Genomic DNA, 23067 nt, shown 5'->3' on the forward strand with positions numbered 1-23067 from the left:
GTCCACATATTTTTGGATAGGCTCATGGGAGAGAAGCTTCAAACTCTGCCATCGGTAAGCACTTTGTCCTTTGCATCGCTTGCAAGGAATTGCTTCATGATGGAAACTCATTGAGTTTTCCATGTCTTTGGGGCTTTACCATTGCCACACAGGCTAGCCCACCATTGACGAGTAGACTCTAGAAGTTCATAGCTACATGGCGTAGCTTGGAGGACTACATGAAGGCTTTGTCTCCAAAGGCCGCATCAAATTGCTGGATGAAGGCCAATATTTTGTTGGTAGCACCAAAGGTGCCATCATAGGTGATAAATGAGATACTATTTCCTCCCTCTTTCAACTTTTTGAGATTTTGGGACATTCACCATGGAGAGTAAGATTTGCGATGTCCTCCCCTCTTATATTCTCTAGGAGAATAGTGATTGCTTTATCGGAAGAGGAGGAAGGTGAAGAAGAAGGAGAAGAGGGTGACCTCTTTCTTACCCTTTTCTTCCTTTGTTTTCTCTCTTCCCTTTCAGAGTGAGAAGGAGAAGGATTGTGGGTTGACCGTTTTCTCTTGGGAGGAGTTGGCAATCGTCTAGACCGCCGTCTTCGTGGAGCCACATCTTCAGAGGAACTTAGAGATTTGCTTCTTTCTTGTTCTTTGGATTCCTCCTCTCTTATGGGAGAGAGTCTTCTTTTGGGGGTCTCATCAAGAGGTATCCTAAGATCTATCTCCTTTTGGAGAGGTATAAGCACAAAGTTGTTGAGTAACTCCGGCTTGCAAAGCAGGGTTGCCCATTGCTTGTTGCAACCTAGTAACAAGATAATTGACAAACATGGGGGCATCACCATTAGCACCTTCATGTGCAAAATCAGAGTTATCAATGTTCATTCTACTCTCTTGGTTATTGTCAGCCATGCTAATTAAACTTATGTATAGATTACTTTGTGCTTTGGTACCCTCAAAAAAGTTAGTCGCTACTATTCTTTACCTTTGAAAATCAGTCCTCAAGCAGCTACACACGTGGTTTATACACTGTTGATTGCAAAGACTAGTGGAGAGGGTCTAACATTGCTCCGTTGATTATGGTTCATGTTGAGCTTTCTCGTAGCTCAATAATGTTTAAGCCAAAGGCAAGCCCCGAGAGGCTTCATTATTAAGACTATATTTCCCAATGGTGTACCTCGAACTAAGTCCTTCTCAACCAAGATAAAAGATCCATGTCCCACTTACCCTATTGCAATAAACAGGCCCAACCTTTCATGGACAACTTAAGGAACTCTCTTCTTAAGCAAGAAAAGAGAAACCAATAGCTCCGATACCAATGCTTTGAGAACATAGAGGGTGAACTTAATTAGCAGTAGCAACATAAACATAGTACTCAATTAACTTGGCATGAACGATACTTTTGCAAGAGAGAGAGTTTAGAGAGCTTGAAAACAGTTGACAAACGGATTTATGTGGAGCCGGGATCCCCCCTCCAATAGGCTTTTATATTATAGATTCTCCCATCAAGAAAGGCTTGGTACAATACAATCTTTGTGTTCCTTGTTGTGACCTAGGTGATGCAATGAATATGGGAAGCTTCATGCATCACGAGCATAACATAGACTTTGTAGAAAGAATTAACCATCCCTGGTCTCAGTGCCAAGGCCTCAAACACCTTCAAAGGTGGAGAGAGCTAGCGAGGAATGAGGGTAGGGAAGAGAAAGAAGAAACATTCATAGGAGAAAGAAATAGTTCCTCCCTTATCATCACTCTTCTTGCTTAGCATACATAATAGCGTAGTAATGAAGATGGAGAAGATGAAAATCTTAAGCATTGGAGCATGCCTCTTGGTTGGATTTCCAGTCCATAGCCAAGAGTGTTGATATAGGCTATCAACTTCTCTACAAGCTTGGAAAAGGAGATGGATCTTTTGCACTTTGCACCTAACACAATGAGTGTGTGTGTGTGTGTGTGTGTGTGTGGCGGGGGGGGGGGGGGGGGGGGGGAGAGTATACCCTGCAAGCAAGCCCCCTAGTTTCTTGGGTCCACCCCTCTTTCTAGCTCATGTTTTTTGCTCATTGGCTCTCTCAAGCCTAGCCAATCACAAGCCTTGGTCAAGTCAATCAATAGAGGTAGTCTTTGGACAGTTTTCCCTTTCCTCTTTGAGAGAGAGGGCTTGATAAATTCCCAAAACAATTAATTTAATTAGCTAAATCCTCATTGGACCTCTCTAAGGATCAACCGATAGGCTTTGGACACTACTTGAGGGAAACCTATCTAGGGGCTTGACATGTGTCCTTCTTGCCTCTTGAGCAAGAGGTGCTCTTTGGGAGAGAGAGAAGTCATCCAACCATCCCCCCTACTTGCATGGCTCGCCCCCTCCTTTGTAGGCTTGCATGTTGACTTTTAAACCCAAGCTACTTGGCCCCCTGATTTCTTAAGCACCTAGTCATCAAGCATAGGGTTAGTAAGAGTATGGCCTCTCTCTCTACCATCCCCCTAGATTCAAGGGATCGCCCCTCCTTGTAGGGATTGACTTGGACCTTGAAGCACATGCCTAGCTTAAGTTGCACCTTAGCTATCAAGCATCTCATGCACTTTTAATTATCAAGCACCTCAAGCATAGACCTAGATTTAACCTAAGGTCTAAGGACTTTTACACAAGGGCCTTTGGAAGTCTTTAATGAAGCTAACCCTAAGGTCTTTAAGCTCCTTTAGCTAGCCTTTCTCTTTGAGAGACCATCTCTCATTTGGACCCCTTTACCATTGGCATCGTGTTCAGATAGACCGGTAAGCACATGTTTATATTCTAACCCTTGTTTTCATTTATTCTCCCACATTAAGTTATTAGTTTAATATGAGAAAATGATTTGGGTTGGTTAGATATTAGATTTTATGACATCCGGAAGCCAAAGTGGCCGAAGTTTATGAAGATTTTTTTGTGGAAGGTGATGTGGGGTGCTCTGTTGATAGGTGTAAAGATCCACAAAAGAGGAATTGGGTCCAATCGGTGCTTTGGGCCCATCTTTTCATGGAATGCCACGCAATTAGAGGCCTTGTAGGAAAAATCTGCAAGTGGATCCAAAGGACATGGCATATCAGGTTCTTCAAGACTGATCTATTCCTTGGTGGCAAGAAGATGGGAAGTCCTACTCTTCTTATTTGCACTCAAATTTTCAGGTACTTCTTCTTTCACCATATATGGTAGGCAAGCAACGATAGTGTGTTTGAGGGAGACCTTGATGTAGCAAGCCTTTTAGAGATTATACAAGAAAACAGAGTGATGATCTATATACTCGGAAGCAAGCAAGATGCGAGAGACTGGTCTAGGGCTACCCATGCTATGTTGTCAACCTGTGAGAAGTAAAAGCTTCCATTTTGTAATCTTCACCACCTCAAGGCTCGTCTTAAGCTTGAGTCTCGTTTAAAAATTCTTTGTTGTGCTTAATAAAATCCATTCACAAATTGTGAGTTTGGTTTTTTTTAAAAAGATTTTTTCTTATCATGATGGTGATGGAGATGTACGGGTTGCTCCGCCTATCTTGCAGTTCAGCATTGTGGTCCTCTTCCTTGATGGATGCCATTTTGTCTGTGGTGGTGGTTGGGGGCATTGGGCATACTGAGTTGGAGTGGCAATCCTCTCATCATGATGGCACCCTTGAGCAGCTCTCTATTATGGTATACTCTTGTTTGTTTCCAGCATGTAATTTTGTTCATGGTTATGCCTCCTTATAAAAGGCATGGTGTATGGTCTAGTCTCATTGACTTGTTTTGATGTTGTGATGTTGTGATGCCATCTTGAGATGATAGTTATGGTTGTTGGAACTGTTATGCATACATGGATCGTGCTGAGGACGGATTATATTGTAACTTTTTTGTTTAATCTAATACAATCACCTGCATATTGTGGGTTTGGCAAAAAAAGATTGTTACTTGTCAAAGTGATCAACTCCTTCATGATCCCCTATATTGTCTTTGTTAGCCCCTCCGCAAAATAGCCAAGGGTAAATGGAAAGAATTCTTGAAACTAATTTAATAGTTTCAATGGAAAATAACACCAAAGCCTCAACCCCTTGGCAATGGAAAAAGTGGGACATAGTCGCTAGACCAACATAGCAAGGTGGGGTAGGGCAGCCCGGATGTTCATGCCGAGGCCCTGTGTGCCAAGTTTGTGGTCTCGATTGCAAAACAAAACTGGGCATGGGCTATTATGACCCATGATTTGATGGATTGAGTGAATCTCTACTCAGAAGCATTACTTCGTGAGAATTTTGAAGCTTTCCACAAAGCTTTGGGCTTGCTTCACTTTGTGGATTGATCATGTCCTTAGGGAATGGCACTTCCCTACACACTATTTTCTAGCTCTCTTTCACCACATCACTCCTGTGGATGGGGAAGGGGGGGGCGGGGGGAGGTTGGGTTTTACCATATATATGATAGTAATGTGTATTAAAACAAATAGGACCACCATCCCACTTTGCCTTTTACTTGGAGGTTTTTCTCCCATGCATTGTATATACGTCCATCACTCTAGGGCTATCTTATCTTTCTTTTTGTGCACTAAGCAATATACTCTTTGTTGTGTGCCTTGAGCTTTTTCATCTTCTCCAAGCAACATGTGTATCCCTACGACCCTTATTCCAACAAAAAGATGTTTTGGACCTTGCATCCCAAGCCAAGAGCACTCATGGATAGTAATATCATCTATGCCTTTCTACAAAGAGGATCATTAATGTTACCACACATAATCTATCAAGACAAATTCAACAATGAATTTACCAGGATGCCTAAATAAGAGCCACAATGTTTTGGACCAGTTTGTGGCATTTTAGCTTGTATAGGCTCTTAAGGTATGCCACAAACAAGGGTAGGCATGGCGAGACCGCAACTTTTCTTAGAGAAATAGTCTCCCTTGCCTAGTGGCAATCCCATTCTAGTGAAATTAATGCTTTGCGGCTTCTTTGAGCCTATAAATGTAGCTTTAGAAGCATATCAAGTGAGATTACAAGCCGGCAAAAACCTAGAGAACAAATGGAAATGTATTTCCATCCCAAGATAGAAGCCACCAAATTAAAGGCTTTCCAAAATCTCATGAGGGCAATTCAAGGGCTCTTGAGAATTTAAATCTATGGAGATTGCTATTTCAAATAACAAAGTCCAAATTTTAAAAATAATTTGTGGTATTTCAAGTAAATATTGATTTTTTTAATTTAAAAAGAACTCTCCTTGGGTTAGAAAAGAGCTTGCTAGAAATTGTTTGCTTGAAAATAATCTCCAAACGTGATCGTGTGTACACCCCAACACTAAACAAAGGTACGGTTTTTTTAATTAGAATTTCTTAGTACCATCTAAAAATTAATTTGACTCCATAAGAAATTATTTTTAACTAGACATTAAAAATTGTCTCCATTTTTAATGTTTTTACGACAACAAACTCTAGGTTTTTTGAATTTTGATTTCTTCTCACCTAAGAGCTCTAAAGATATTAGGAAGCAAATATGAAACTTGTGAGATGGAGGAAAGGCATGTCATTATATAATTATATTTAGATGATCATGCATAGCACTAAGGAAATATGGTTTTAGTGAAGAAAATTTGCTCAAATATGATTTGAATGACTGTAATGTGCTCAAATGCATCAACTTTTTATATGAGCGCAACTCGTTTTTTCTCCTGTGTGTGTGTGTGTGTGTGTGTGAGAGAGAGAGAGAGAGAGAGAGAGAGAGAGAGAGAGAGAGAGAACTTGAGTGAGCACATATACTCTTCTGATTATGTGGGAAGTAGCAATGAACGGATCAATTGTTGAAAATAATGCAAACTATGTGTACTCTATAACGCACATCATGCAAAACATCATGGCATCATCAACTCAAAGGAGAGAGGGAGAGACTCTTCCATGTGTCAAAAAATTTCATTTGATTTTGCAATGCTCATTTATATAAATCACTTAAACTAAGCCAAGAATTCTATAATATACTAAAGTAGCTTGCATGCAAAGCTTCAAAGGGCACATGATGGTCACTTTTGGACAAAAATTGTATCTCTAAAAGATGATAATCATACTAATTTCAAGCTTTACCTAAACAAATCACAATTTTTTAATAAAATTTTGTGTAGACATAGAGACGTCTTCCACAATGCATCACTAATTAAATCCATGGAAACTCTTTCATTGGCCAAGAGTTTTTTCTTTTGACAAATGAGGAATGATTAAATTACTCAACAGAAAAAGGAATACAAGGGACCCACAGGTAGGAAGTGGGTTTGCCCCACAACAAGCTAAAACACTGGCTAAGAGTTGCAATGCAAGCCAAAGGAGTCGAGAGGCTCCCCTGATGACTAAAGGACACGTGGTCATAAATGGAGTATAGGAGGAGGGATCTACAACAAGGAACACTTGCATGAAAAGCAATGGCACATGAACAATCACATGGGGTGGGTCCCTATTTGAGTTAAATTTCTGCTTGTCAAACCTTGGTTTACTTGTGCCAAGAAAAGTTTAGAATATAAGGCTCCCTTTTGCCCACTATGTCAACAACACTCATGGGTGTTGGTTATATCATGCACCTCTTAATTGTGGGGTCACGGGTTCCCGGGCCTAGAGATCGGCAACAACCTTAGCCATTAGATGAAACAATGAACTAGGGATGACCTACATGAACCCTCAGTTCACTGGTGTCATTGGATGGCCAAGATTGCCAGGTATTTTGGAAATCCATATAAATTTTAGAAGTTTTTTTTATTAAAAAAAGTGAAATAAAATTAAAGGGCAAAAGGCTATTCCAAAGTGCCCCACAGGGAGGGAAAGGGGCAATCCTTGCTAGGATAAGATAAGAAAGAGGAAAAAGATTGAAGTCTCTCAATTGAGTAAAGCTAGTCAAAAGTGTGGTTTTTGGATGGACTTGAGAGTATCTCTAGGGAATTCTTTAATGAGCTGAATTATCTCCTTTGAAGATCTTATAAGGTCATGTTTGGAAAGGTAAAGGGGGTTATCTTGATAAACAAAGGTGTTTCTCCTACACCATAGTCTACATGCCATTAGGTACACTAGTACGGCCAACGACCTTCAGCTGCTTCTCTCTCTCTCTCTCACTGCGTCATTGTGCAATTGGAGGCGCAGGGAACACCAGTTGGATCAAAGAGCTTTAGTTAGAAGGGGGGAGGAGGGGAGGGGAGGGGAGGGGAGGGGGGGGGGGGGGGGGACGGAATCCCTCCCCCTTTTATAATTGTATTAGTACGGCCGGCCGCCTTCGACGACCTCTCTCTCTCCCCCTCTCCCCTTCAATCATATAAACCGGAACTCACCGGATGCAACAAACTTTGACACGTGGCACTGAAAAACCAATCTCCTTAATATATAATATACATAAATAGCTCTCCATTAGAGAAGAAAAATCAAGGCATTTGCATAAAAGAACCAATAAGTACTTTAAAGTTCATCCCTAGTAAAACCCTTTTGAATGGATCCATTTTAAGGGGCACTTTGGTACTTCAGAGGATTGCTAGGTTGGAACGAGGTCATTCTTTATGGCGAGGGTGGTTGGATACGCGCTTTGGAGAGTGTCTTTCAAGGCCAGCACGAAAGCTCTCTGAGTGTCTCTCTCTCTCACACACACACACACACACACCATCAAAGCATAAACTAGTACAATCTCTCTCTGTCTCTCTCTCTCTCTCTCTCTCTCTCTCTCTCTCTCTCTCTGTCTGTGTCTGTGGCAGACTGGCACTCACAAGGCACGCGCGTAGGAGTTACGGGTTCAAACCCCACACGCCCAAGTTGTGCATCCACGATCCATCATGAGCTACGCTATCCTGACTACTGAGGAATCAAAATAGAAAGAACAAAAGGAAAGAATCTATACACACACACACACACAGACACACACACGTATCATCATGTATGATGTATTACGTACCTTGGAAAAAATGGGATTTATCTGAGAAACGGCAGTTGAATTGACCTCTCAACCGAACACACACAACCATTGAAGAGGGGGAAAAGAAAAAAAACACACACACACACCCCCCCCCCCCCCCCAAAATTTTGCAAAAGCATGGTTTTTATAAGAGCTTACTAATAAAATAGTGCACTCTTATTAGGTGAGAGGATGACTTGCAAGCAGCTGCAGAAAAGAAAGACCAGTACATGAACAACTTAAAGCCTCAATATTACTTACTCTGGACCTTAGTGTAGCGGTTAACTGCTTCGTGCCGCAGGGGTGGAGTTTCAATCCACTAGAGAGTTCAATCCCCAGTCGCGGCATTTCAAGTTATTCCCAACAAATTAAAGAAAAAAGAGTGCATGCATAGCAAAATGGCATCATGGTGGTGGTGATGATAATGAATGAGGTTGGGTTGTAAGGAAGAGGAGCCTTTAAGGCAGCTGCAAGGTACCCAAGCACAAAGCACAGCAACCCCAACCTTAACAATCGTTCCAAGGTGTCTCCCTCATGAGACCAAGTTCTCTCGGTTTTGAGTTGTAACTTCTGGGTATATTGGCATATTTGAATGTGGGTGTTTGTACAAACTTGGGCGGGCTCTCTGTGTCTATTTGCATGCACACAGAGTCTCTCTCTCTCTCTCTCTCTCTCTCTCTCTCTCTCTCTCTCTCTCTCTCACACACACACACACACACACACACCCGCCATCACAAATTCAGCACTGTTTGTGGTTCTTTGACAAGAGAGAAGCTCATCACCCCGCTTTGGACATCTCTTGCCCCCACTGATGAACTCTCTAACAAGCTGCTGCGCGCACGACGGTGCACGGCAAGGAATCACACCTTACCAACGCCTTCCTCGCAGCCGCTCCACCTCATCTCACCCAGACATCACCCCTGACACACACAACCACCATTCACACCACTTTGTCGACGATGATTTGGAGCCAGATCAATGCAAAGGCAACTCAACCCATCACAATGCAAGCTCACAATCCAAACTATCTGATCATGACTCAGTTAGAGAGAAATTTTGCTCCACCTCAGGCCACATCAATCCACATTCACGTGCAAATTTGAGACGAACATGCTCTAATGGCCAAGCGACCACAGTATCGAGTATTGCACCTTCTTCTTCACAGCAAGTCAACTCCATGCCTCGCCGAATTGGCAATGTGGAAACCTTTGTCGACATGTTGAAAGGTTCCCAAATTCAGAGAGGGAGCGGGAGCGTTGTTCACTTAGGCTCTGAAGATGTCAACACGGTACTAGTCAAGGTTGCCATCATCGGAGACTCAAGAACTGGCAAGACAAGTTTCATGGTGTGAGGACCTCTAAATGCCCAATTGCTTTTGTGCTTAAACACACACGTCTCACTGATACTCAAGGCACATGCTTTTTATGCGAAAAGACAAGTGCACGTGCAAACACACTCACACATACACACATCCATGTGCAAGTGTGCCAACACACACAGAGGTTTCTCCCATGATGAGATCATAATTCAGATAAAAGTGCATTCTTTGCAACTTCATTGAAGGAAAACTCACCATAAGAGCTATTGATGATGCTGTGCAGGCCAGATATGGAGGCGTGGAGCTGAAGAAGGATGCAAAGGATATTGCTTTGCTTAGGAAACTTTGCAAGCTGCAACATGTCAACATAGCCTTGCACATTTGGGACCTTGGAGGTCAGTATTCTCTATTTAAAGCAACAAGGCATCTCCAGACAGACAATGGCACTGCCTTTCAAAACGAGAGGGAGATAGATCTTTAAAATCAAGGGCACATAGGCACTAGCAAAAGCCCTTAAAATTCTGAGATCTTTAAAATCAAGGGCATTCAGTAGTGCCACGTAGGCATTAGCGCTAGAAATTCACATGCTTCCTCTTTTCATATCCGCTCTACACGGGTTCTAGAAAAGCTCCACATACTCACTACATTTCTCTCGAAAGGCAGTGCAACAAATGGCATGAGCAGGACCCATGTGTGTGCACTTGTGTGCCAAGCATGAAATTCGTTCACAACTTTGGCCAACCTGCATAAGCATGCTTACATATGTTAGTATAGTTTACTTCCGAAGTTGTCTATTGCAAACACAGCCTTGTAAAATATAACACTTTGACTTTGTGGCTACCACATGGAAAAGCTAAGCCACTGTGCATTAATAAGAAGCACATCAATGAAGGATACCTTATCCATTTGAGGGTATTTCTGTTCAAAAGGCCTTTCGAGCAATTTTCCATTCAACGAGAACAGCCCTGCTTTTGCAGCATACATGCACACTTACACATGCAGCCAATTTTTTGATGTTTATAATCAAACTGTCTTCAATCACTTGGTTTTGCTGTGTCAAATGAATCGACTTGGCTATCAATACATTGTCCGGATGCACATCTTGGACCAAGAAGCATGATTGATCTTCTCTTGCATAATCATGACATAGGTGCTAATCTCAGACATAGCCAGTAAGAGTGAAAAATAAGTATTCACATGCTCTGCTTTCAAGGCATTTTTTCTTTGAACATACCATATGCCATACAAAAGATGAGTCTACTTGAGCCTCACCGAATGCATAACCCTCGAGAGCTTCCTCCACAAACTGAACTAATCTTCTTTTGCTTCTCAAAAGCTACTCTTGTCATGTATTATAGAAGCATTGGCAACAATTATCTAATGAGCTTTCATGTTCGTCTGCTCATTGTAATGATACAATTGCTTTTGTGCATTGCGTACGTAGGCTTGTTTTGCAGGAGGACAAGCGCTACATGTGTTTCCACAGTTGTACACGATGTGTAAATGGTCTTACGACCTCGCACCATGATGGGCATTTGGCATTGTCAGGGCACATAGTTTCAGCGTGATGGGCATTTGGCATTGTCAGTGCGTACATTCGGTGGCAACCCTGGAAACAAATGTATCAGAGCTTCCTGAATGCAGAGCAATGGCTGCCTTGTGGAGTGTACCGTGCACATAGGGCATCCCCTTAGGCTCACCAAATACATTCTAGAGTAACTTAGAGGGACTCCACTTCTACACAGAGCTCGTGTTCCAATGTAAGACCCTCAGTTGGAACCCTAGAAAACGAACATATCAGAGCTTCCTGAATGCAGAGCATGCGGAGTGTAGAGAATCACAGCAGAATAGGGAAGCTTTAGCACGTCCACCACAGGCCTTTACCACACAAGAAGTCCGCCGCCATCTCCCTACATACAAACTCTGCGTCCTCCCGACAGTAGTAAATATAGAGAGGAGCAAACCTGTACATGGGCCGCCAGGATGTTAGACTTGGCCATCCTCCCAAGACAACAGACTTCTCTCTCCAAATCCAAGTTAGCTTTTGAAATAGCTTGCAGTCCTGCCCATTAAAAATGTCTTCTACGGTTCTTTTCAATCTACAGCAAATGCCTGTAAGTCTTCCCCCCGCCCATTTAAATAGTGGATCTAAAATGGGTTTATATGAAATAGAATTAACAGACATGTGGGCTATGTCTTCCACAGTTCTTTTGCATCCATAGCAAATGCCTATGTCTCCCCCCCCCCCCCCCCCCCCCCCACAAGCATGACAAGGGTTGCAGGAGAGGCCTAATAACCCTAAGCTATAGCTATGTTGATTAAGGTAGTTGCTAAGAGGCTTGACTGGAGGCTTAGCCTCCTCTCTAAGTGACACTTCAGGGAAGATTGTAAATTTGGGCCAAAAACTAAATTTGGTTGCGCCCACCCCTAAACCCTCCACAAGTTGAGCCCAAGACATCACCCAAGGTAGCATTTTGACGGCAATCTGTGGCTCTAATTTTGCCGTTGCAACCCCAAAGTGATGCCCATCCTTGATCCCCTCTTGACATGCTCATGTCACTTTGAGAGGAGGGTGTCCTAGTCCAAGCACCCCATCTCTCACAATCACAAACCATTCAATTTTCAAACCAATTCAACAATTGGGCTCTAGCCTGTCCTGTCATTTTAAAGGCTAGTGCCCCCCCCCCCCCCCCGCCCCCCCCTTCCTTTTGGTCATATGGGTGGTGTATTGGTTGAACCCCAGACAGAAGGGGGCAAGAGAGCTTTGGCTCCCCCACATTCCACTAAAGGTGCCTTTGAAGGGTCCATGAATTTCCAACAAAGGGTGCCCCATGCCCTCAATTTTTTGGCGGATGGCAAGTACACAACTCGTGGAGGAAATCGTGGTTGTTTCGTCGGGGGGGGGGGGGGGGGGGTGCTTCAACTACCCCCCACATTCGAGAATTGCCTTCTCAACCCTCGTTACCCGGTAAGAAACATTGATGGGCCGGTGGGACTCTGTGCATGGATGCCAACTTTTTCTTTGTGTTGCAACAAGAAGAATGCTGCATATGCAAGCTCACCATTGCAACTACGCATTTTATAGATATGGAAGTGAGCTCAAGGTCAATCTTGGGAGTGCAGATGTCATCGCACCATGCACTACTTTAGAGGTGGGGAGATCATAGGCTAGACTTGGACAACCATATATGTGCTCATTCATTAGTAGATAGCAGGCCTATGTGGCACTTTCAAGATGGTTGGAGGGCCCTCTAAAGGGCTTATGGGGGAGCCCTCTAAATTGTAGATTGGAAAGAAGTGATGTTGATGTGACTTCTTCTTCACATGCACCCTTTTGAGGTGCAGTTAGTGGAGGAGGGAGGGGGTAAGTGACTACCCCGAACTCCTATAAGGGGTATGAGCCTCCCGAAGACCGGCCACGGGAGGGGACCCCCCACCTAGACACTGTAGCCTCACTCCACGCACTCGCGCACCGTGGTGACTCCACGCAAGGTTCCCCGGGGCACGCTATGACCCGTCGGCGGTGCGGCGGAGCCTGAGGCTACGTGGGGCTAGGGACCCGAAACACAAGACCCGCGAAGACCCGTGAAACGCAAACGGCCGTCGACCCATGGAACGCAACCACGCCCGAGCCGGCCCCGTCCGAGCCGGGCCCCCGAGAAGGCAACTTGACCCGAGCCGGGCCCTCCTGAGCCGGTGCCGTCCGCGCCAGGACCCCTTGAAGCAACACCTTGTCCCTCGGCCGCGCGCGGGTATAAATCCCCGCCGGGCCCCTTGAAGACAGAAGTTCCCTCGGCTGCGTGCGGGTATGAATCCCCGCCGGGCCCCCTCCCCGACGCGCCCAGAAACTGGGGCGTCACACTTGGTATCAGAGCTCCAGAACGAGCTCCTGGAAACGAGCCGAAGACTAACGTGCCCGACGCGCACGATACTCACGACGACTCCAACCGCAATGGCCCGGGTCGTCAAAATCCTGGTGAAGAGAGCTCCAGAAAGCAACCACACGCCCTCCGCCCCGTGACGCGTTCCCTAAACACCGGGCCGTCACTCGTGACCCGCGCCGGCCCCGATCCGAGCCGGGCACCTCCATGAGGAAAAGGAACGATGGGAGCCAGACAGGGCTCTTCGTGATGCGTCCAAACAACGGGCCGTCACCCGTGACCCGCGCCGGCCCCGATCCGAGCCGGGCACTTCCACATGACAAAAAGCAAAGATGTGAGCCAGACAGGGCTCTCCCCAAGAAGAAAAGGCAGATGCGAGCCAGACAGGGCTCTTTATGACAAAAACAGAGAATCACCAAAAACGCGACGAACCAAGCCAACGGTGTTCGTCGCGCCCCGGCCACTTTTGTGGCCCATGATGAGCTGAAGACCCATTCAAGTCTACAAAGAGACCACAGGGCCCCGAGCTATGCCCTCCAAATGACGTCCAAACAGGGACCAACTCGCAAGTGCTGCATTGCGACGGAACACTCTTTCAGATTCGGCTTTCAAGAAGCCTCCGCGCGGACCAACGCAGCAGGTGGCTCCGCGCACACTGGGTTACCTATTCGGGGAACGCTCAAGTACGGGGAATTCTACTTGGGTGTTCAAAGCATACTTTTTCAGCTTTCTGCCAAAACCCCAAAAATACTCACTCACTCACTTCAAAAGTACAAAAACAAAGCATGCCTACTTACTTGCATTTTGGGAACAGTTTTGATCACTTGCACTTATATGCACCCCTTTGTCCCCACGGCCTCATGCATAGCCGAGCACTCTTTTCCCACGTTCGACGCGGTCGTCGAACTCTCTTCAAACGGGGGTGTATATAAGGGGTATGAGCCTCCCGAAGACCGGCCACGGGAGGGGACCCCCCACCTAGACACTGTAGCCTCACTCCACGCACTCGCGCACCCTGGGGACTCCACGCAAGGTTCCCCGAGGCACGCTATGACCCGTCGGCGGTGCGGCGGAGCCTGAGGCTACGTGGGGCTAGGGACCCGAAACGCAAGACCCGCGAAGACCCGCGAAACGCAAACAGCCGTCGACCCATGGAACGCAACCACGCCCGAGCCGGCCCCGTCCGAGCCGGGCCCCCGAGAAGGCAACTTGACCCGAGCCGGTCCCGTCCGAGCCGGGCCCTCCTGAGCCGGTGCCGTCCGTGCCAGGACCCCTTGAAGCAACACCTTGTCCCTCGGCCGCGCGCGGGTATAAATCCCCGCCGGGCCCCTTGAAGACAGAAGTTCCCTCGGCTGCGTGCGGGTATGAATCCCCACCGGGCCCCCTCCCCGACGCGCCCAAAGCCTCCCCGACGCGCCCAGAAACTGGGGCGTCACAACTCCACTTGTGTGATTGCTCCCTCCACCTCTTTCAGGAATCATTTTAGGATAACCCTTTGAATTGTTGCTTATCAATGACTGCCTTGTTTCAAGGAACAACTTCTATCCTTTGTGATTTGTGATTTACCTAGGTTATAGGTTCCCAAAGGGGGTCTTCTTTAGTTGTCGATTATCTCATCATAGTCCAAAGCCCAAGGGGAAGGGGATGGGCTATGGCCAATATCATTACCTTTATGTGAGGTCCCACTTGGAGCATGTATGCATGCATACCTATTTTGAGTCATGTATGCCAGAGTGTAGGCCCTCATGTTATGTATTAGAGTCAAAAGAATATCCCTAGAAATGGATGAGTGTTTGCCACTTGCTGGCCACTATTGTGCAATGCGTCCTCCCAAATGTACACTCTTTTGAGTGATGCAAGTTATGGTTTTTGCTCTACACAAGGTATGCTAGGCTTATTATCCACCTTAATCACTCCAAAAAGACAATGCCCATGATCAGACACCAGGGCACCCTACTGTTATTGAACTTAGGGAAAATTACCAAAATACCCCTCTAATTTGTGGAAATTCCCAAAATACCCTTCAAATTTCAAAAATTCCCAAATACCCCCAATATTTGATCATAAATTCCCAAAATGCCCTTCAAATTTTCCAAAATTCCCAAAATACCCCTGGTCGTGAGATTAAATTTCTCCAAAGATAAAAAAATTTCTAGCTTTTTATAAGAAGACTTATTGTGTATCAATACAAGATGCTAAAACTAGAATTTGAGTTGGTTACGTAGGCTTTGGAGATGAAATGCTTCATTATTTTTAGACATAATTGCCTTTTTTTTCCGAGGCAATTTGTGAAAAATTATATGTTAAGCACTAACAAACGGATCTCAATTGTCAAAAAGGAATAAAGATTAGAAATTTTGAACTACCCAACCAAAATAGATACAAGGGTATTTTGGGAATTTCCACAAATTAGAGGGGTATTTTGGTAATTTCCCCTTGAACTTATACATTGCCTATTATGAAGTGCTCACGACAATGATACACCGGGAGCGTCAAAAACATTACATCACATGGTCCCAACTTTTATTATTGCATCTACACTAAATCATTACATTCTAAAATGCTTAATAAAGATAGTTTCAAGTGTTGTGGGTCCTCATCTCACTACGTTAGTTTTGTGTATAAGTTATGCAAGAGAGGATATCCTCGTTTATAAATAACGAGGGCTCGAGCAATGACGACGATGATGGGCACCTAATCTTTTACCAAATGCAGCCAAGATCAACGGTGGATTGAGCGCCCACCGTTGATCCCTCGAGTCCATCCCGTGTTCTTAATAAACGAGGAGAGGCCATGCCCAGCTTAAGACACATGGTCCTCTTTTTGTGCAATAAAGAAAGAAAGCACACCCTTGACACGAGAGAGAGAGAGAGAGAGAGAGAGAGAGAGAGAGAGACAGAGAGCAAGTTTTTATAAAGTCCATAAAGAGAACATTGCTTTTTCAATGTAATTATAGAGGAATCAAAATTTTAAGAGGCTCATTCATATTAAAGACCCTATTTGGTCATGGGGTGGTATATTTTTCTTTCGATTTTAAATGTTGACTCGTGAGGATTCTATGGGGATATTCCTTTACAAGAGGGAAAGAGGGGGGGGGGGGGGGGGTTGGTGTTTTTAAGAGTAGGTAACCCACGTAGTTGATGTTATTAAAATATTTGGGCATTGTTTTGCAATTAAACAAAGTTAAATTAATGAACAAAATACTTGAGTCATAGGTAAGTAACTTTGGCGTTCATATCTTTGGCCATTTTCATAGCTCAAATGGTAAAGTGCTTGAATAATATCCTCAAGGTGGAGGGTTCAAGCACACTATTGAGTCTATTTCCATTGTTAGCAAATCTAGGAGGAGTGTGGTGTGTGTGAATGGATTTTGCAGCACTTGGTGAAAGAAAACAACACAGTGAATGAAGGTCTTTGGCCGTTTGATATGTACCTTAAGCTAGAGTAAACTTAGTATTTTTGACATCATATGTGTGGGTATGTGCATGTGCATTGGATGGTCATTTGAAGGGCAGTGGCAGTATTCAGCTAAAATGCCGATGGTTTGCAAAGATGCGGCTACAATATTCATCATGTTCGATCTCACTCGTAGGTCCACCTTGCAAAGGTACTGTTCTCTTTTAAAAGATACTATGGCAAATCATTTTTCAAAGAACATAAGTGTTTTGGAGTTGAAGCCCTTATTAACTTACAAGTTAGGTATATGTAAGTCAGTAAGGATCCTTTTGTCTTGATGTGTTCTCTAATATGAGCTCAATTTGCTTCTTATCTTGTAGTGTCAAGAAATGGTATTTGTGTGCACGAGAATCTAACAAGGTAACATGCAAAAAAAAAAATTAAAAATATCTCTTTTTGGTTGCGTTGACTCAAATGAAATAATTGAGAGTTGTTTAATGATGCGTCAAGGTTGCATTGATTGTCTTAATTGGAACAAAGTACGACGGATTTGTCCAATTGTCGAAGGAGTTTCAATTAGCCATCATAGAAGAGGTATGATTGCAAATTAAACATTCATTTTTGAATCAAATTTTTGCATTGCATCTCCTTTTGCCAATATCTCCTCTAGACAAATCAACAGGTTGTGATTCTCATTTCACTGCATCAAAAAGATCGATTCCTCTCACTGTGTCAGAGTGTTGTGTGGCTATAGTAGTCATATGCTTTACTAGGGGAAAATTGAAGGTTTTAGCACCCTTTTTATTTTTTGCAAAACTCACAATTGTGAGTATAATATATTAACAGAACCAAAAAATTTACATGAACATGCCATGCCCAAATCGAGCCATGACATCCCAAGTTGACCATAGCTTCTTAGACACATATCTTAAAAAGAACCATCATATACATTAGCTAACAAGGGGAACGACCCCAAAACATAACATAATTGAGACCTGGCTAAACAAGGAGCCACCCTTGAGAGACAAAGAGGAGACATGAGCGGTTGCCATTCGAGTTGCATCCACTGCCACCGTAGGATAGCAAACAACAAGCTGCAAGGACGAGGCCCTAGTCCCCATCACTGGACGACAAATAACAGGGTGCCACCACATAGCTGCCCTTTTCATAGACAGACCAACCAAAAAAAGACTCTCACACAAAAGTGATCAGACGCCCCAAGCCAATTCCCATTCAAATAGTAGGCCCAACCAGCACAAGGAGTAACAACGATGCCATCACCACAATCCAATCAGTATCACACCACAAAAAATGGACTAGCTCTAGCCCAAGCAACATAGCACAACCAAGAAGAACAAAGTTGACAGGGCGGACCAACGGTCCTTCTCCATGATATAGCATACCATGCATATTGACCAGCTTCCCCCATCGAAAACGAACGTAGGACAAAGAGGTGGTAGCCCCCGAACGCAGTGAGCTTTGCCTACTCCCCAAAACCTCCGCCCCCACTCACGACGAGCTCCGTTCGAAGCTCCTAGACTCCGACCTCGGGGGATTCACTGTGTATTTCTGTACGATATCACATGAGTGTACAAGAGGGGGGGTTTGGAGGTTGCACATAACCGTATACAATAGGGGGTGGACCCCTATTTTCTGATGCCGATATCGTTTGTATAATGGAGAGGGAGGGGTTATAATTAGGAATTAGAGATTCATATTCATGAGGATGCTCTAGCTATACTAATTGGAAGTATAGCTATACTAATTGGAAGTATAGCTGCAAGCTCACATATTTTCTTGTTTCTCACAAATTATCTTAGACATACATACAATTGTGGAATTTCAAAGTGGAAACCTAAGTTCTATTGAACGTTTATGTCTAACATGAAACTGATTTAAAGATACAAAGAAATCGCTCTCTCCCTCTCAATAATATTTTTTGGCACCCTTCTACCCTTCAAATGGCTCTCAAGCCTACACAAGAAGGGTTGACTCATGAAGAACCTTGCACTTGAAGAGATCAAGCTGCCCTTCAATTGCGAAGGATGAAAATTTGTCCAGTTTCTCATTATAAGTGTTGGTTGCAACGATAGTTTTTGACACCCTTGTGCCCTTCCAATGGCTGTCAAGCTTGCATAAGAAGGGTTGACTTGTGAAAAACCATGCACTTGAAGAGATCGAGAAAAAGTTTCCCTTCAATTGTGAAGTAAGGAGACTTCTTAGGATCCTTCATCAAAGGGATGGCCATCCAAGTGCCCTTCAAAAACCAAATTCAAAGCTTACAAGGACTGATGATTTGCAAGTCTATGATATTTTTGCTTGTTGCTTACTCTTTGAATCATTTTTTTAAAGTTGAGTGGTGACTCTATAAGTCGTGGGTTTTTCATGGTCATGTATTTTAATAGAGCTTTAATATTCTTACGGTCATTTACCTCCAATATTTTCACTGCTTTTTTATTCAAGGAATGTTTCTAAATTTTCACTTCCATTGCCTAGAATCCTACTTAGAAGTAGGTGGCACATGTTTTGGTTTGAACTTTATATCCTTACACGACGGGGTGATGCCAAAAAAAATTGTAGATTATTGGTATATGTAAGATAGGAGGGGCGATTCATTGCAATGATGCTCATATATAGAGGGGTTGGTTGGTATGGAAGGAGCTTTATATAGGGGGGTTTCTCTAATCCGGTTGCATGTAGGTGACGTCCCTCCATTAATAATAGTGAATCCCCCGGGACTTCCACCAAGCCAACGAGAGCAAACAGATCCCTATGCAAGACATGAGGCCCCCAAGGTACTTGAATGCAAAAATAGCGAGGCTCGAGACTACGATGAAGACGTGCAGGAGCTGCATAGCTAGGGCTTCCCCTCCCGAGAACTCCCTTGTAGTAGGGGCCTCTCCCCACCCCCCTCCCAAACTTTGCATCGCAGACTCTCAAAACACTCACAAACCCTAGGTCTGGTCCCCAAGGTTTTAGCTTTTTTAATCATCCTTCTCCAATGTTGTAATTTTTTATTAAGTGCTCTACCATTATCATCTACAAGTTTTCCTACTATAAATAGGCTTTTGAAGAATGGCTTCTGTATTTGTGCACGTTCCTTAAATAAACGAAGATAGCACTGGTAGCTCAAACCCCATCTCGCATGAAGCTTGAGAAACAAAGTAATGGTTTAGCTAGTTGGTCATAATTAAGATAAATTTCTTATTGGACAAATTTTAATTTCCATTCTTCCAATTTCTTCACATCGACGCCATAATTTTTCGGGCACAAAAGAAATTCCTACTTCAATGTGTGCTTCTATCCTTTATTTTTATTTTTTTTTGCAAAACTCACAATTGTGAGTGATTGTATTAGAATGCCACCAAGAAATATACAAATCAGCCTCAAGCTCATGATGAGCCTTGAGGGGCAAATGGTTACATTAAGGCCTAGTTAGAAGTACCCAGTAACATACTATTACCAAAAGCCCAATCCTTTACACAGCAAAAATGTGTGCGCTTCTATTTCCTTAAAGTCTTTTTTGTCATCCTTCTTAGTTTCCTTCATTCTATTCAATTATTTTTCTAGTGTCTAATAAATATGGCTAAATTGAGCGACTCCAAGAAAGCAAGCTATTAAGAATTATGTATTCCTTTCCAATCTAGCTATGATGATTATACAAGGATACATGACCTCTTCTATACAAGTCCTATAGAAACTTCGATGCAAGCTATGCATAACCTTCCTCGTCAAGGTCTTGGGCAGGGGGTAAGCGCCTGTGAAACTTATGCATAATGCAAGCTATACGTGCATAATCATGAGGCAAATGCATGGTGAACTAAAAAATATAGTTGTTAAAAATATAAAAAAGCCTCCCCAAAGAAAGAACTAAAAAAGGTATCTTGAAAACATAAAACATATAATTATGATCCTCTCTCTCTCTCTCTCTCTCTCTCTCTCTCTCTCTCACACACACACACACACACACACACACACGTGCGTGCAGGCACGTAGGGGTGAACTTGGCAAAGTTGGGAAACAATCAAAGGCAACAATGAGGCTACAATATCTCTTGAAGTGAGAGTTTAACAAATATGCCATCCCCAAGACCATTGGTTATTATAATTGAAAAAAAAAGGATTAATAGTGCATCATAAGGCGATTGATTCCTTTAAGCCCTTCCCCAACATGCTAACAAAGAGAAAATAATTTTTTAAATGAAATCTTTAAAATTCACTTAATCAAATTGTTGGTCAAATATTAAAAAAAAATATTGAACTTTTGGTTATTGAGCATTTTCCTTGTTTTCTTGAATGCAGGCAAGAATTCACTCAAAGAAAATGAAAGCTCCTTTATTCTTCTCAAGTGTAACCTACAATATCAATGTACATAAGGTTTTTAAGGTGGTTGTGGCAAAGCTTTTCGATTTACCCTGTAGAATTACACAAAACTCCAACTTTGGAGAACCCATTGTATCTTATTGATAAGAATGTCACTTTTCAATTAAAAGGATTGCAAGTCTTAGGCTCGATGTACAGACATAGTCAGCTTGAGGGGGCATTGATTCAATTATATTTCTTCTTCTATAAGTTTAAAGTTTCTTTTTTTCTTGAAGGAATATAGACATCACATTTCTCTCACAAAAAAACGTCAAGTGTAATAAACAATCAACTAAAATACATAGTCCTTAAGACAGGGATTTCACTGACGTGATCACGATCGTGCTATTACATTAATAAGTTACGCAAGTAATTACACATGAAAAAGACGTGATCACGTTAATTATTAACGTAATTATAATGGTGACCTGCAAAAATCAATAGATCTAGTAAGCTCGTTGGGCTTTTTCATTTTCCATGCCGACCCGTCGAGATAACAATGAAGCCTGGCAAGCCCGCCGCAAAAATGAAAAAGCCCGACAGGCTAAATTGTATATAGTAAATCCTCTTCTAACTTTGGCATTTTGACTAGGAAAATCCTTGGGGAGTTTATCTGAGCACTGGGTACAATTATATTTTTGTGAATTGACCTAAGGTTACAAAGTCACAGGTCTTTTTTTTGGGCCGAGCATGATTCTTAATACGGTAACCACTTCTAAAAATATTTAAACCTTTCACCGAAAACAACAAATCTAGAAAAATTTAATCTTTGGAGAGTCGTGCTCATTACGACGAAGCCACAGGTCCATGAAAGAGGCGAAGTTGGTTTTAGAAAATGAGTATATTTAAATACAGGTTGATAGTCAAGGGTCGGATGCCTTGTACTAGTATACTGGGTATATAAAGATCCTTGAAGTCTTGCATTTTACACCATCATAGGTTTGAACTGATATACGTCACGACACAATATGAGAGCTATAATCCTTAATCGGGTGAAAATAGTTTTATATATTGAATTGAATGCATAAGGAGGTTACAATCCTTGATTGGATACAAAAAGTCTTCAGTTGTGTAATAATATTGAAGATTTCATTGTCTTGTTTACATAGGGAGTGCATTGTGTATTATGAAAGATTATTAGTGCATAAGATGGCCAATCATAGATATTATTGCTTTTGTTTGTGTTTTGCAAATAATTATCATTATTTCAATGTAGAAGTTGATTATTCTTTGTAGTATGTGAAAGTAGATGTGTATAATTGATCCTCATATTTATAATTGCATTGACAAATTCATAGCATTTTTGTAGCATAATGCCAAGTAGAGAGTGCATTGCAATTTGTATATTTGCTCACAACATATGTGGTCAATGTGTGGATTGACAAGAGTGCGATTGAAAATCGCACACTTTGTAGATTTGATTGCTTTCTTAATGAAGGTTTTTCAAACAGATATTGAAAAGTAGTAAAATGTTTTCATAACTGAACATCTAGTTCTTAAGCCTTCAGCATTAAATTGAAAGCAATGGAACAAAATGTCGTCACAAGTGGTATGAAGAAGGCAAAGAATAAAAAATCCCCTAGCAAGGAGTGGGATTATTCTCACAACATATGCAGTCGATATATGGAGTGGAAATGTAAATTTTGCTTCACCACAAAATTAGGAGATGCATCACGTATTAAGGAACCATTTTTTGGGTAGCCTTACAAAGAATTGTAAGAAATGTGGTCATCCTCGGGCACCTACAATTGCAAAGCGTTTGAGAGAAGAGATCGTCAAAAATGGTGACAAGAGACATCATATATATATATGTTATGGATGCATATAAAGAGAAGCTAGAGCTAAATACCAACTCTCCTAATCCTGTGGTGACAACAACCAACCATGTAGAATAGCCTGCACAAGGAGAGGAAATGCCAAATAGTATGCCGTTTAAGCGCCATAATGAAGGTGGACTTGGACAAATGCATCAAAAATCATTACATCAAAGCTTTCAAATGCAGTCGCTAGGAGAAGCACAAACTGCACTCGCCAAAGTAATTTTTCACTGGTAGCGCTCTAGTCATGGTAGACAATAATCATTGGAAACATGCATGAAAGAAAATTGGTGAGTTCGGCCTAGGATTTTCAGCCCCTTATATAAGTTGAACCCCAAGAACTGCAAGCTAGCACAGCCTCGAACGTAGTTGTTAGGTCACGTGATGTCACAAAACGATATAGAAGCGGA

General features: G+C 42.8%; 1 protein-coding gene across 1 annotated transcript; it reads left to right on the top strand.

The window, feature by feature from the left end:
- Nucleotides 1–8056: 8056 nt before the first annotated feature.
- Nucleotides 8057–20992, top strand: LOC147452087 (septum-promoting GTP-binding protein 1-like). The gene is made up of 6 exons (XM_086517881.1): nt 8057–9229; nt 9486–9597; nt 16594–16690; nt 16860–16899; nt 16990–17073; nt 20781–20992. The coding sequence occupies exons 1-6, from the start codon at nt 8696–8698 to the stop codon at nt 20943–20945; spliced, it is 1032 nt and encodes a 343-aa protein (XP_086374007.1). The 5' UTR covers nt 8057–8695; the 3' UTR covers nt 20946–20992.
- Nucleotides 20993–23067: the final 2075 nt, after the last annotated feature.

This window comes from Adiantum capillus-veneris, chromosome 8, assembly GCF_014529385.1.
Source record: "Adiantum capillus-veneris isolate H3 chromosome 8, ASM1452938v2, whole genome shotgun sequence".
In the NCBI taxonomy this organism is placed as follows: Eukaryota; Viridiplantae; Streptophyta; class Polypodiopsida; order Polypodiales; family Pteridaceae; genus Adiantum; species Adiantum capillus-veneris.